At 42.1% G+C, this 13,264-nt stretch overlaps 1 protein-coding gene across 1 annotated transcript in view; it reads right to left on the reverse strand.

Moving 5' to 3' along the window:
* Positions 1 to 469: 469 nt before the first annotated feature.
* LOC124018718 (general transcription and DNA repair factor IIH helicase subunit XPB-like) overlaps positions 470 to 13,264 on the reverse strand; it is a 51,459-nt gene continuing 38,664 nt past the window's right edge. Inside the window, exons 14-15 of the mRNA XM_046334069.1 lie at positions 10,674 to 10,820; positions 470 to 865 (exon numbers count right to left, since the gene is read on the reverse strand). Coding sequence (XP_046190025.1) covers positions 725 to 865; positions 10,674 to 10,820 — 288 coding nt within the window. The 3' untranslated portion in view covers positions 470 to 724. The remainder of the gene's footprint in view (positions 866 to 10,673; positions 10,821 to 13,264) is intronic.

Below are 13,264 nucleotides of genomic sequence, written 5' to 3' on the forward strand. Positions count from 1 at the left end.
GGGGGTAGGGTAGAGGGTAGGGTAGGGGGAGAGTAGAGGGTAGGGTAGAGGGGATGTTAGGGTAGAGGGTAGGGTAAAGGGGGGAGGGTAGGGTAGAGGGTAGGGTAGAGGGGAGGGTAGGGGGTAGGGTAGAGGGAGGGTAGGGTAGAGGGAGGGTAGGGGTAGGGTAGAGGGTAGGGGTAGGGTAGGGTAGGGTAGAGGGGTAGGGTAGAGGGTAGGGGAGGGTAGGGTAGAGGGTAGGGTAGGGTAGAGGGTAGGGTAGAGGGTAGAGGGTAGGGTAGAGGGGAGGGTAGGGGGTAGAGGGGAGGGTAGGGAGGGTAGGGTAGGGGGTAGGGGCGTGACAGCGTTTGGATCACACTTGGTTGAGAAACTGATTCTGCAAACAATAAAAAAATATACAAACGAATCCCAAAAATTCCTGTTTTTATTTCAAACGCATTTCATGGAAACAATGTCAAGACAAAAACAAAAACACATGAATGAAATATGAGAAAAATAAAAGACCACATTTAGTATCCCTCTCTGAAGAAATAAAACCCCCAGAACTGAGGTGATGCAGAACTGGGTTCTCTCTGAAACACACAGGGAACATGTTCGTCCTACCAGGGTCTATAGCGGTTACCTCTCGCCTGACCCGAGTCTAGGAATCCCTTCCACAACACCCCGGCAGCATCCCACAGTAACACCTTATTCCCTATGTAGTGCAGCAGATTAGAGCAGAGACCTACGGGCCCTTCCTGAAGCGCTTGAAGAGCGGGTGGATGTTGTTACCCAGGTGGGCCCGGCTGCCTCTAGAGCGATACTCCATGTAGACAGAATCATCAGCCCCAGACATGGAGCTCATGGTACCTGGCCTCCGTTGGAACTGGAGAGAGAGAGAGAGGTTAGAATATAGAACTGGAGAGAGAGAGAGAGGTTAGAATATAGAACTGGGGAGAGAGAGAGAGGTTAGAATATAGAACTGGAGAGAGAGAGAGAGGTTAGAATATAGAACTGGAGAGAGAGAGAGAGGTTAGAATATAGAACTGGGGGGGAGAGAGAGAGGTTAGAATATAGAACTGGGGAGAGAGAGAGGTTAGAATATAGAACTGGGGAGAGAGAGAGAGGTTAGAATATAGAACTGGAGAGAGAGAGGTTAGAATATAGAACTGGAGAGAGAGAGGTTAGAATATAGAACTGGAGAGAGAGAGGTTAGAATATAGAACTGGAGAGAGAGAGAGAGGTTAGAATATAGAACTGGAGAGAGAGAGAGAGGTTAGAATATAGAACTGAGAGAGAGAGAGGTTAGAATATAGAACTGGAGAGAGAGAGAGGTTAGAATATAGAACTGGAGAGAGGTTAGAATATAGAAGAGAGAGAGGTTAGAATATAGAACTGGAGAGAGAGGTTAGAATATAGAACTGGAGAGAGAGGTTAGAATATAGAACTGGAGAGAGAGGTTAGAATATAGAACTGAGAGAGAGAGAGGTTAGAATATAGAACTGGAGAGAGAGGTTAGAATATAGAACTGAGAGAGAGGTTAGAATATAGAACTGGAGAGAGAGAGAGAGGTTAGAATATAGAACTGTAGAGAGAGAGAGAGGTTAGAATATAGAACTGGAGAGAGAGAGAGGTTAGAATATAGAACTGGAGAGAGAGAGAGAGGTTAGAATATAGAACTGAGAGAGTTAGAATATAGAGAGAGAGGTTAGAATATAGAACTGGAGAGAGAGAGAGATTAGAATATAGAACTGGAGAGAGAGAGAGGTTAGAATATAGAACTGGAGAGAGAGAGAGAGAGGTTAGAATATAGAACTGGAGGGGGGGAGAGAGAGAGAGAGAGAGAGAGAGGTTAGAATATAGAACTGTAGAGAGAGAGAGAGGTTAGAATATAGAACTGGAGAGAGAGAGAGGTTAGAATATAGAACTGGAGAGAGAGAGGTTAGAATATAGAACTGGAGAGAGAGAGAGAGAGAGAGAGGTTAGAATATAGAACTGGAGGGAGAGAGAGAGTTTAGAATATAGAACTGGAGAGAGAGAGAGAGAGAGGTTAGAATATAGAACTGGAGAGAGAGAGAGAGGTTAGAATATAGAACTGGAGAGAGAGAGGTTAGAATATAGAACTGGAGAGAGAGAGAGTTTAGAATATAGAACTGGAGGAGAGAGAGAGTTTAGAATATAGAACTGGAGAGAGAGAGAGAGAGAGAGGTTAGAATATAGAACTGGAGAGAGAGAGAGAGAGAGAGAGAGAGAGTTAGAGAGAGAGAGAGAGAGGTTATAATATAGAACTGGAGAGAGAGAGGTTAGAATATAGAACTGGAGGAGAGAGAGAGAGGTTAGAATATAGAACTGGAGGGGAGAGAGAGAGGTTAGATTATAGAACTGAGAGGAGAGAGAGAGGTTAGAATATAGAACTGGAGGAGAGAGAGAGAGAGAGAGAGATATAGAACTGGAGAGAGAGAGAGAGGTTATAATATAGAACTGGAGAGAGAGAGGTTAGAATATAGAACTGGAGGAGAGAGAGAGAGGTTAGAATATAGAACTGGAGGAGAGAGAGAGGTTAGAATATAGAACTGGAGAGAGAGAGAGAGGTTAGAATATAGAACTGGAGAGAGAGAGAGAGGTTAGAATATAGAACTGGAGAGAGAGAGGTTAGAATATAGAACTGGAGAGAGAGGTTAGAATATAGAACTGGAGAGAGAGGTTAGAATATAGAACTGAGAGAGAGAGGTTAGAATATAGAACTGGAGAGAGAGGTTAGAATATAGAACTGGAGAGAGAGGTTAGAATATAGAACTGGAGAGAGAGGTTAGAATATAGAACTGGAGAGAGAGGTTAGAATATAGAACTGGAGAGAGGTTAGAATATAGAACTGGAGAGAGAGAGAGGTTAGAATATAGAACTGGAGAGAGAGAGAGGTTAGAATATAGAACTGGAGAGAGAGAGAGGTTAGAATATAGAACTGGAGAGAGAGGTTAGAATATAGAACTGGAGGAGAGAGAGAGAGGTTAGAATATAGAACTGGAGAGAGAGGTTAGAATATAGAACTGGAGAGAGAGAGAGTTAGAATATAGAACTGAGAGAGAGAGAGGTTAGAATATAGAACTGAGAGAGAGAGAGAGGTTAGAATATAGAACTGGAGGTTAGAATATAGAAGAGAGAGAGAGGTTAGAATATAGAACTGGAGAGAGAGAGAGGTTAGAATATAGAACTGGAGAGAGAGGTTAGAATATAGAACTGGAGAGAGATAGGTTAGAATATAGAACTGGAGAGAGAGAGAGAGAGAGAGAGAGGTTAGAATATAGAACTGGAGGGGGAGAGAGAGTTTAGAATATAGAACTGGAGGAGAGAGAGAGAGAGAGGTTAGAATATAGAACTGGAGAGAGAGAGAGAGGTTAGAATATAGAACTGGAGAGAGAGAGGTTAGAATATAGAACTGGAGAGAGAGAGAGTTTAGAATATAGAACTGGAGGAGAGAGAGAGTTTAGAATATAGAACTGGAGAGAGAGAGAGAGAGGTTAGAATATAGAACTGGAGGAGAGAGAGAGATTAGAATATAGAAGAGAGAGAGAGGTTATAATATAGAACTGGAGAGAGAGGTTAGAATATAGAACTGGAGGGGGGAGAGAGAGGTTAGAATATAGAACTGGAGGGGGAGAGAGAGAGGTTAGATTATAGAACTGGAGGGGAGAGAGAGAGGTTAGAATATAGAACTGGAGAGAGAGAGAGAGAGTTAGAATATAGAACTGAGAGAGAGAGAGAGGTTAGAATATAGAACTGGAGAGAGAGAGGTTAGAATATAGAACTGGAGAGAGAGAGAGAGAGAGGTTAGAATATAGAACTGGAGAGAGACAGGTTAGAATATAGAACTGGAGAGAGAGGTTAGAATATAGAACTGGAGAGAGAGAGGTTAGAATATAGAACTGGAGAGAGAGAGGTTAGAATATAGAACTGGAGAGAGAGGTTAGAATATAGAACTGGAGAGAGAGAGGTTAGAATATAGAACTGGAGGGGAGAGAGAGAGAGGTTAGATTATAGAACTGGAGAGAGAGAGAGGTTAGAATATAGAACTGGAGAGAGAGAGGTTAGAATATAGAACTGGAGGAGAGAGAGGTTAGAATATAGAACTGGAGGAGAGAGAGGTTAGAATATAGAACTGGAGGGGAGGAGAGAGGTTAGAATATAGAACTGGAGAGAGAGGTTAGAATATAGAACTGAGAGAGAGAGGTTAGAATATAGAACTGAGAGAGAGAGGTTAGAATATAGAACTGGAGAGAGAGAGAGAGTTAGAATATAGAACTGGAGAGAGAGAGAGGTTAGAATATAGAACTGAGAGAGAGAGAGAGGTTAGAATATAGAACTGAGAGAGAGAGGTTAGAATATAGAACTGGAGAGAGAGGTTAGAATATAGAACTGGAGAGAGAGAGAGAGAGGTTAGAATATAGAACTGGAGAGAGAGGTTAGAATATAGAACTGAGAGAGAGAGAGATTAGAATATAGAAGAGAGAGAGAGAGTTTAGAATATAGAACTGAGAGAGAGAGGTTAGAATATAGAACTGGAGAGAGAGAGAAGAGAGAGAGAGAGAGAGGTTAGAATATAGAACTGGAGAGAGAGAGAGAGTTAGAATATAGAACTGGAGAGAGAGAGAGGTTAGAATATAGAACTGGAGAGAGAGAGAGTTTAGAATATAGAAGAGAGAGAGAGAGGTTAGAATATAGAACTGGAGAGAGAGAGAGAGAGTTTAGAATATAGAACTGGGGAGAGAGAGAGAGTTAGAATATAGAACTGGAGAGAGAGAGAGGTTAGAATATAGAACTGGAGAGAGAGAGAGTTTAGAATATAGAACTGGAGAGAGAGAGAGTTTAGAATATAGAACTGGGAGAGAGAGAGAGAGGTTAGAATATAGAACTGAGAGAGAGAGAGAGAGAGAACTGGAGAGAGAGGTTAGAATATAGAACTGGAGAGAGAGAGAGGTTAGAATATAGAACTGGGGGAGAGAGAGAGAGGTTAGAATATAGAACTGGGAGAGAGAGAGAGAGTTAGAATATAGAAGAGAGAGAGAGAGAGAGAGTTAGAGAGAGAGAGAGAAGAGAGAGAGAGAGAGAGAGAGGTTAGAATATAGAACTGGAGAGAGAGGTTAGAATATAGAACTGGAGAGAGAGAGAGGTTAGAATATAGAACTGGAGAGAGAGAGAGGTTAGAATATAGAACTGGAGAGAGAGAGAGGTTAGAATATAGAACTGGAGAGAGAGGTTAGAATATAGAACTGGAGGAGAGAGAGAGGTTAGAATATAGAACTGGAGGAGAGAGAGAGAGAGGTTAGAATATAGAACTGGAGAGAGAGAGGTTAGAATATAGAACTGGAGAGAGAGGTTAGAATATAGAACTGAGAGAGAGAGGTTAGAATATAGAACTGGGAGAGAGAGAGAGGTTAGAATATAGAACTGGAGAGAGAGGTTAGAATATAGAACTGGAGAGAGAGAGAGGTTAGAATATAGAACTGGAGAGAGAGAGAGGTTAGAATATAGAACTGGAGAGAGAGGTTAGAATATAGAACTGGAGGAGAGAGAGAGAGGTTAGAATATAGAACTGGAGAGAGAGGTTAGAATATAGAACTGGAGAGAGAGAGAGATTAGAATATAGAACTGGAGAGAGAGAGAGGTTAGAATATAGAACTGGAGAGAGAGAGAGAGAGGTTAGAATATAGAACTGGAGGGGGGGAGAGAGAGAGAGAGAGAGAGAGAGGTTAGAATATAGAACTGTAGAGAGAGAGAGAGGTTAGAATATAGAACTGGAGAGAGAGAGAGGTTAGAATATAGAACTGGAGAGAGAGTTAGAATATAGAAGAGAGAGAGAGAGAGGTTAGAATATAGAACTGAGAGAGAGAGAGAGAGTTTAGAATATAGAACTGGAGAGAGAGAGAGAGAGGTTAGAATATAGAACTGGAGAGAGAGAGAGAGGTTAGAATATAGAACTGGAGAGAGAGAGAGTTTAGAATATAGAACTGGAGGAGAGAGAGAGTTTAGAATATAGAACTGGAGAGAGAGAGAGAGAGAGAGTTTAGAATATAGAACTGAGAGAGAGAGTTTAGAATATAGAACTGAGAGAGAGAGTTTAGAATATAGAAGAGAGAGAGAGAGAGAGAGAGGTTATAATATAGAACTGGAGAGAGAGAGGTTAGATTATAGAACTGGAGGGGAGAGAGAGAGAGGTTAGAATATAGAACTGGAGGAGAGAGAGAGAGGTTAGATTATAGAACTGAGAGAGAGAGAGAGAGAGGTTAGAATATAGAACTGGAGAGAGAGAGAGAGAGAGTTAGAAGAGAGAGAGAGAACTGAGAGAGAGAGAGAGAGAGAGTTTAGAATATAGAAGAGAGAGGTTAGAATATAGAACTGGAGAGAGAGAGGTTAGAATATAGAACTGGGGAGAGAGAGAGAGGTTAGAATATAGAACTGGAGAGAGAGAGAGAGGTTAGAATATAGAACTGGAGAGAGAGAGAGAGTTAGAATATAGAACTGGGGAGAGAGAGAGAGGTTAGAATATAGAACTGGAGGAGAGAGAGAGGTTAGAATATAGAACTGGAGAGAGAGAGAGAGGTTAGAATATAGAACTGGAGAGAGAGAGAGAGGTTAGAATATAGAACTGGGAGAGAGAGAGAGGTTAGAATATAGAACTGGGGAGAGAGAGAGGTTAGAATATAGAACTGAGAGAGAGAGAGGTTAGAATATAGAACTGGAGAGAGAGAGAGAGAGAGGTTAGAATATAGAACTGGGAGAGAGAGAGGTTAGAATATAGAACTGGAGGAGGAGAGAGAGAGGTTAGAATATAGAACTGGAGAGAGAGAGAGAGGTTAGAATATAGAACTGGGGGAGAGAGAGAGAGGTTAGAATATAGAACTGGAGAGAGAGAGGTTAGAATATAGAACTGGAGAGAGAGAGAGAGGTTAGAATATAGAAGAGAGATAGAGAGTTTATTATTATAGAACTGGAGATTAGAGAGGTTAGAATATAGAACTTGGAGAGAGAGAGATTAGAATATAGAACTGGAGGGGGAGAGAGAGGTTAGAATATAGAACTGGAGAGAGAGAGAGGTTAGATTATAGAACTGGAGGAGAGAGAGAGATTACAATATAGAACTGGAGGGGGAGAGAGAGGTTAGAATATAGAACTGGAGAGAGAGGTTATAATATAGAACTGGAGGGGAGAGAGGTTAGAATATAGAACTGTAGGGGAGGGAGAGAGGTTAGAATATAGAACTGGAGGGGGAGAGAGAGAGGTTAGAATATAGAACTGGAGAGAGAGAGAGAGGTTAGAATATAGAACTGGAGAGAGAGAGAGGTTAGAATATAGAACTGGAGAGAGAGAGAGAGGTTAGAATATAGAACTAGAGAGAGAGAGAGAGAGGTTAGAATATAGAACTGAGAGAGAGAGAGAGAACTGAGAGAGAGAGAGAGAGATATAGAACTGAGAGAGAGAGAGAGGTTAGAATATAGAACTGGAGAGAGAGAGGTTAGAATATAGAACTGGAGAGAGAGGTTAGAATATAGAACTGGAGAGAGAGAGGTTAGAATATAGAACTGAGAGAGAGGTTAGAATATAGAACTGGGAGAGAGAGAGGTTAGAATATAGAACTGGAGAGAGAGAGAGAGAGGTTAGAATATAGAACTGGAGAGAGAGAGGTTAGAATATAGAAGAGAGAGAGAGAGAGAGAGAGGTTAGAATATAGAAGAGAGAGAGAGAGAGAGGAGAGAGAGTTTAGAATATAGAACTGGAGTGGAGTGAGAGAGAGAGAGAGTTTAGAATATAGAACTGGAGGAGAGAGAGAGGTTAGAATATAGAACTGGAGAGAGAGGTTAGAATATAGAACTGGAGGAGAGAGAGAGTTTAGAATATAGAACTGAGAGAGAGTTTAGAATATAGAACTGGAGAGAGAGGTTAGAATATAGAACTGGAGAGAGAGGTTAGAATATAGAACTGGAGGAGAGAGAGAGTTTAGAATATAGAACTGGAGGAGAGGAGAGAGAGTTTAGAATATAGAACTGGAGAGAGAGTTTAGTTATAATATAGAACTGGAGAGAGAGAGAGAGGTTAGAATATAGAACTGGAGAGAGAGGTTAGAATATAGAACTGGAGAGAGAGAGAGAGAGAGATTAGAATATAGAAGAGAGAGAGAGAGAGGTTAGAATATAGAACTGGAGAGAGAGAGAGAGAGAGAGAGAGAGAGAGAGAGAGAGAGAGAGAGAGAGAGAGAGAGAGAGAGAGAGAGTTTAGAATATAGAACTGGAGAGAGAGGTTAGAATATAGAACTGGAGAGAGAGAGAGAGTTTAGAATATAGAACTGGAGAGAGAGAGGTTAGAATATAGAACTGGAGAGAGAGAGAGAGTTTAGAATATAGAACTGGAGAGAGAGAGGTTAGAATATAGAACTGAGAGAGAGAGAGTTTAGAATATAGAACTGAGGAGAGAGAGAATATAGAAGAGAGAGTTTAGAATATAGAACTGGGGAGAGAGAGAGAGTTTAGAATATAGAACTGGAGAGAGAGAGAGAGTTTAGAATATAGAACTGGAGAGAGAGAGAGAGGTTAGAATATAGAACTGGGGAGAGAGAGAGAGTTTAGAATATAGAACTGGGGAGAGAGAGAGAGTTTAGAATATAGAACTGGAGAGAGAGAGAGGTTAGAATATAGAACTGGAGAGAGAGAGAGGTTAGAATATAGAACTGGGGAGAGAGAGAGGTTAGAATATAGAACTGGAGAGAGAGAGGTTAGAATATAGAACTGGAGAGAGAGAGAGGTTAGAATATAGAACTGGAGGGGAAAGAGAGAGGTTAGAATATAGAACTGGGGGAGAGAGAGAGAGGTTAGAATATAGAACTGGGGAGAGAGAGAGGTTAGAATATAGAACTGGAGAGAGAGAGTTTAGAATATAGAACTGGGGGAGAGAGAGAGAGGTTAGAATATAGAACTGGGGAGAGAGAGAGAGTTTAGAATATAGAACTGGAGAGAGAGAGGTTAGAATATAGAACTGGAGGAGAGAGAGAGGTTAGAATATAGAACTGGAGAGAGAGAGGTTAGAATATAGAACTGGAGGAGAGAGAGAGGTTAGAATATAGAACTGGAGAGAGAGAGAGAGGTTAGAATATAGAACTGGAGAGAGAGAGAGAGGTTAGAATATAGAACTGGGGGAGAGAGAGAGAGGTTAGAATATAGAACTGGGGAGAGAGAGAGAGGTTAGAATATAGAACTGGAGAGAGAGAGGTTAGAATATAGAACTGGAGGAGAGAGAGAGGTTAGAATATAGAACTGGAGAGAGAGAGAGAGAGAGGTTAGAATATAGAACTGGAGAGAGAGAGAGAGAGGTTAGAATATAGAACTGGAGGAGAGAGAGAGGTTATAATATAGAACTAGAGAGAGAGAGAGAGAGAGGTTAGAATATAGAACTGGAGAGAGAGGTTAGAATATAGAACTGGAGAGAGAGAGAGAGGTTTAGAATATAGAACTGAGAGAGAGGTTAGAATATAGAACTGGAGAGAGAGAGAGGTTAGAATATAGAACTGAGAGAGAGAGAGAGAGAGTTTAGAATATAGAACTGAGAGAGAGAGATTAGAATATAGAACTGAGAGAGAGAGGTTAGAATATAGAACTGGAGAGAGAGAGGTTAGAATATAGAACTGGAGAGAGAGAGAGAGGTTAGAATATAGAACTGAGAGAGAGAGGTTAGAATATAGAACTGGAGAGAGAGAGAGAGAGAGAGAGAGAGAGAGAGAGAGAGAGAAGAGAGAACTGGAGAGAGAGAGAGAGGTTAGAATATAGAACTGGAGGTGAGAGAGAGAGGTTAGAATATAGAACTGGGGGAGAGAGAGGTTAGAATATAGAACTAGAGGAGAGAGAGGTTAGAATATAGAACTGGAGGAGAGAGGAGTTAGAATATAGAACTGGAGAGAGAGAGAGGTTAGAATATAGAACTGGAGGGAGAGAGAGGTTAGAATATAGAACTAGAGGGAGGAGAGAGGTTAGATTATAGAACTGGAGGAGAGAGAGAGATTACAATATAGAACTGGAGGGGGAGAGAGAGGTTAGAATATAGAACTGGAGAGAGGTTAGAATATAGAACTGGAGGAGAGAGAGAGGTTACAATATAGAACTAGAGGGGGAGAGAGAGGTTAGAATATAGAACTAGAGAGAGAGAGAGGTTAGAATATAGAACTGGAGGAGAGAGAGAGGTTAGAATATAGAACTAGAGGGGAGAGAGAGGTTATAATATAGAACTGGAGAGAGAGAGAGAGAGAGAATATAGAAGAGGAGAGAGAGAGAGAGAGAGAGAGGTTATAATATAGAACTGGAGAGAGAGAGAGAGAGAGGAGAAGAGAGAGGGGTTAGAATATAGAACTGGAGAGAGAGGTTAGAATATAGAACTGGAGGAGAGAGGTTAGAATATAGAACTGGAGAGAGAGGTTAGAATATAGAACTGGAGAGAGAGAGAGGTTAGAATATAGAACTGGAGAGAGAGAGAGGTTAGAATATAGAACTGGAGGGGAAAGAGAGTTGATAAGGTTTTAAAGGATTTAAATGCCTGACTTCAGAACTTGACAGACCAGATGCGTTTCCCATGCTGGACAGACAGAAGTCAAACCAGAACGGATGTCCACATTTCATTGATTGATTGATTGATTGATAAGAGGTGTGTATACATACCATTGGCCGTCCATTCTCTCCGATGACCACTTCCTCCTCTGCGTCGAGGTCTGTAGCAGCCAGAACCTTCTGGAGAAGCTGATACTGCTCCTCTCTGGAGGAGAACATCAGATTATCCTCCTCCATCCCCGCCATTTTAGTGATGACCTGGTAGAGAGGAGGAGATTAGGGAGGAGGAGGAGGAGAGATAGGAGGAGGACAGAGAGAGAGGGGGAAGGACATAGATTAGATCAGTGCTTAATTTGAGCCGGAGCAAACTAGAGCACTCTTCCCCCAACTCTGTGATCAGGTCAAACTAAAAATACTTTTTTCTTGAAAGTATGTTCCGGAACCTCAGAATTCCAATGTTCCAGAACCTCAGAGCTCCAATGTTCCCGAACCTCAGAGCTCCAATGTTCCCGGAACCTCAGAGCTCCAATGTTCCCGGAACCTCATGTTCCCGGAACCTCAGAGCTCCAATGTTCCCGGAACCTCAGAGCTCCAATGTTCCGGAACCTCAGAGCTCCAATGTTCCCAGAACCTCAGAGCTCCAATGTTCCGGAACCTCAGAGCTCCAATGTTCCGGAACCTCAGCTCCAATGTTCCGGAACCTCTCCAATGTTCCGGAACCTCAGAGCTCCAATGTTCCCGGAACCTCAGAGCTCCAATGTTCCCGAACCTCAGAGCTCCAATGTTCCCGGAACCTCAGAGCTCCAATGTTCCGGAACCTCAGAGCTCCAATGTTCCCGGAACCTCAGAGCTCCAATGTTCCCGGAACCTCCAATGTTCCCGGAACCTCAGAGCTCCAATGTTCCCGGAACCTCATGTTCCCGGAACCTCAGAGCTCCAATGTTCCCGGAACCTCAGAGCTCCAATGTTCCGGAACCTCAGAGCTCCAATGAACCTCGGAACCTCAGAGCTCCAATGTTCCCGAACCTCAGAGCTCCAATGTTCCGGAACCTCAGAGCTCCAATGTTCCCGGAACCTCAGAGCTCCAATGTTCCCGGAACCTCAGAGCTCCAATGTTCCGGAACCTCAGTCATTCAGTATCTGCCATTTACATGTGATCAGGACAGAGAGCAGGGTTGTGTGAGAAGGGGGAGGGGTGGGGGGCAGAGAAGATGGAAGGGAGAGCAAGACCATGGGATAGAATTATAGTTGGATAAATGTAAGTAACCTTAGATATTTAAATATATGTCAATCTCAAACTGACAGACTGACAGATTTATAACAGCGATAAATATGGCGCTGACATTGAACTTAGGGTTGCAGGGTTAGTATTGTATAGTATCGGACCTCTGGTCTCTTGGTACTGTAGGGTTAGTATTGTATAGTATCGGACCTCTTGGTACTGTAGGGTTAGTATTGTATAGTATCGGACCTCTGGTCTCTTGGTACTGCAGGGTTAGTATTGTATAGTATCGGACCTCTTGGTACTGTAGGGTTAGTATTGTATAGTATCAGACCTCTTGGTACTGTAGGGTTAGTATTGTATAGTATCGGACCTCTTGGTACTGTAGGGTTAGTATTGTATAGTATCGGACCTCTTGGTACTGTAGGGTTAGTATTGTATAGTATCGGACCTCTTGGTACTGTAGGGTTAGTATTGTATAGTATCAGACCTCTGGTCTCTTGGTACTGTAGGGTTAGTATTGTATAGTATCGGACCTCTTGGTACTGTAGGGTTAGTATTGTATAGTATTGGACCTCTTGGTACTGTAGGGTTAGTATTGTATAGTATCAGACCTCTTGGTACTGTAGGGTTAGTATTGTATAGTAACGGACCTCTGGTCTCTTGGTACAGACCTCTGGTCTCTTGGTACTGTAGGGTTAGTATTGTATAGTATCAGACCTCTTGGTACTGTAGGGTTAGTATTGTATAGTATCGGACCTCTTGGTGCTGTAGGGTTAGTATTGTATAGTATCAGACCTCTTGGTACTGTAGGGTTAGTATTGTATAGTATCGGACCTCTTGGTACTGTAGGGTTAGTATTGTATAGTATCTCTTGGTACTGTAGGGTTAGTATTGTATAGTATCGGACCTCTGGTCTCTAGGTACTGTAGGGTTAGTATTGTATAGTATCGGACCTCTTGGTACTGTAGGGTTAGTATTGTATAGTATTGGACCTCTTGGTACTGTAGGGTTAGTATTGTATAGTATCAGACCTCTTGGTACTGTAGGGTTAGTATTGTATAGTAACGGACCTCTGGTCTCTTGGTACTGTAGGGTTAGTATTGTATAGTAACGGACCTCTGGTCTCTTGGTACTGTAGGGTTAGTATTGTATAGTATCAGACCTCTTGGTACTGTAGGGTTAGTATTGTATAGTATCGGACCTCTTGGTACTGTAGGGTTAGTATTGTATAGTATCGGACCTCTTGGTACTGTAGGGTTAGTATTGTATAGTATCGGACCTCTTGGTACTGTAGGGTTAGTATTGTATAGTATCAGACCTCTGGTCTCTTGGTGCTGTAGGGTTAGTATTGTATAGTATCAGACCTCTGGTCTCTTGGTACTGTAGGGTTAGTATTGTATAGTATCGGACCTCTTGGTGCTGTAGGGTTAGTATTGTATAGTATCAGACCTCTTGGTACTGTAGGGTTAGTATTGTA

Source organism: Oncorhynchus gorbuscha, unplaced genomic scaffold (assembly GCF_021184085.1).
Source record: "Oncorhynchus gorbuscha isolate QuinsamMale2020 ecotype Even-year unplaced genomic scaffold, OgorEven_v1.0 Un_scaffold_572, whole genome shotgun sequence".
Lineage (NCBI taxonomy): Eukaryota > Metazoa > Chordata > Actinopteri > Salmoniformes > Salmonidae > Oncorhynchus > Oncorhynchus gorbuscha.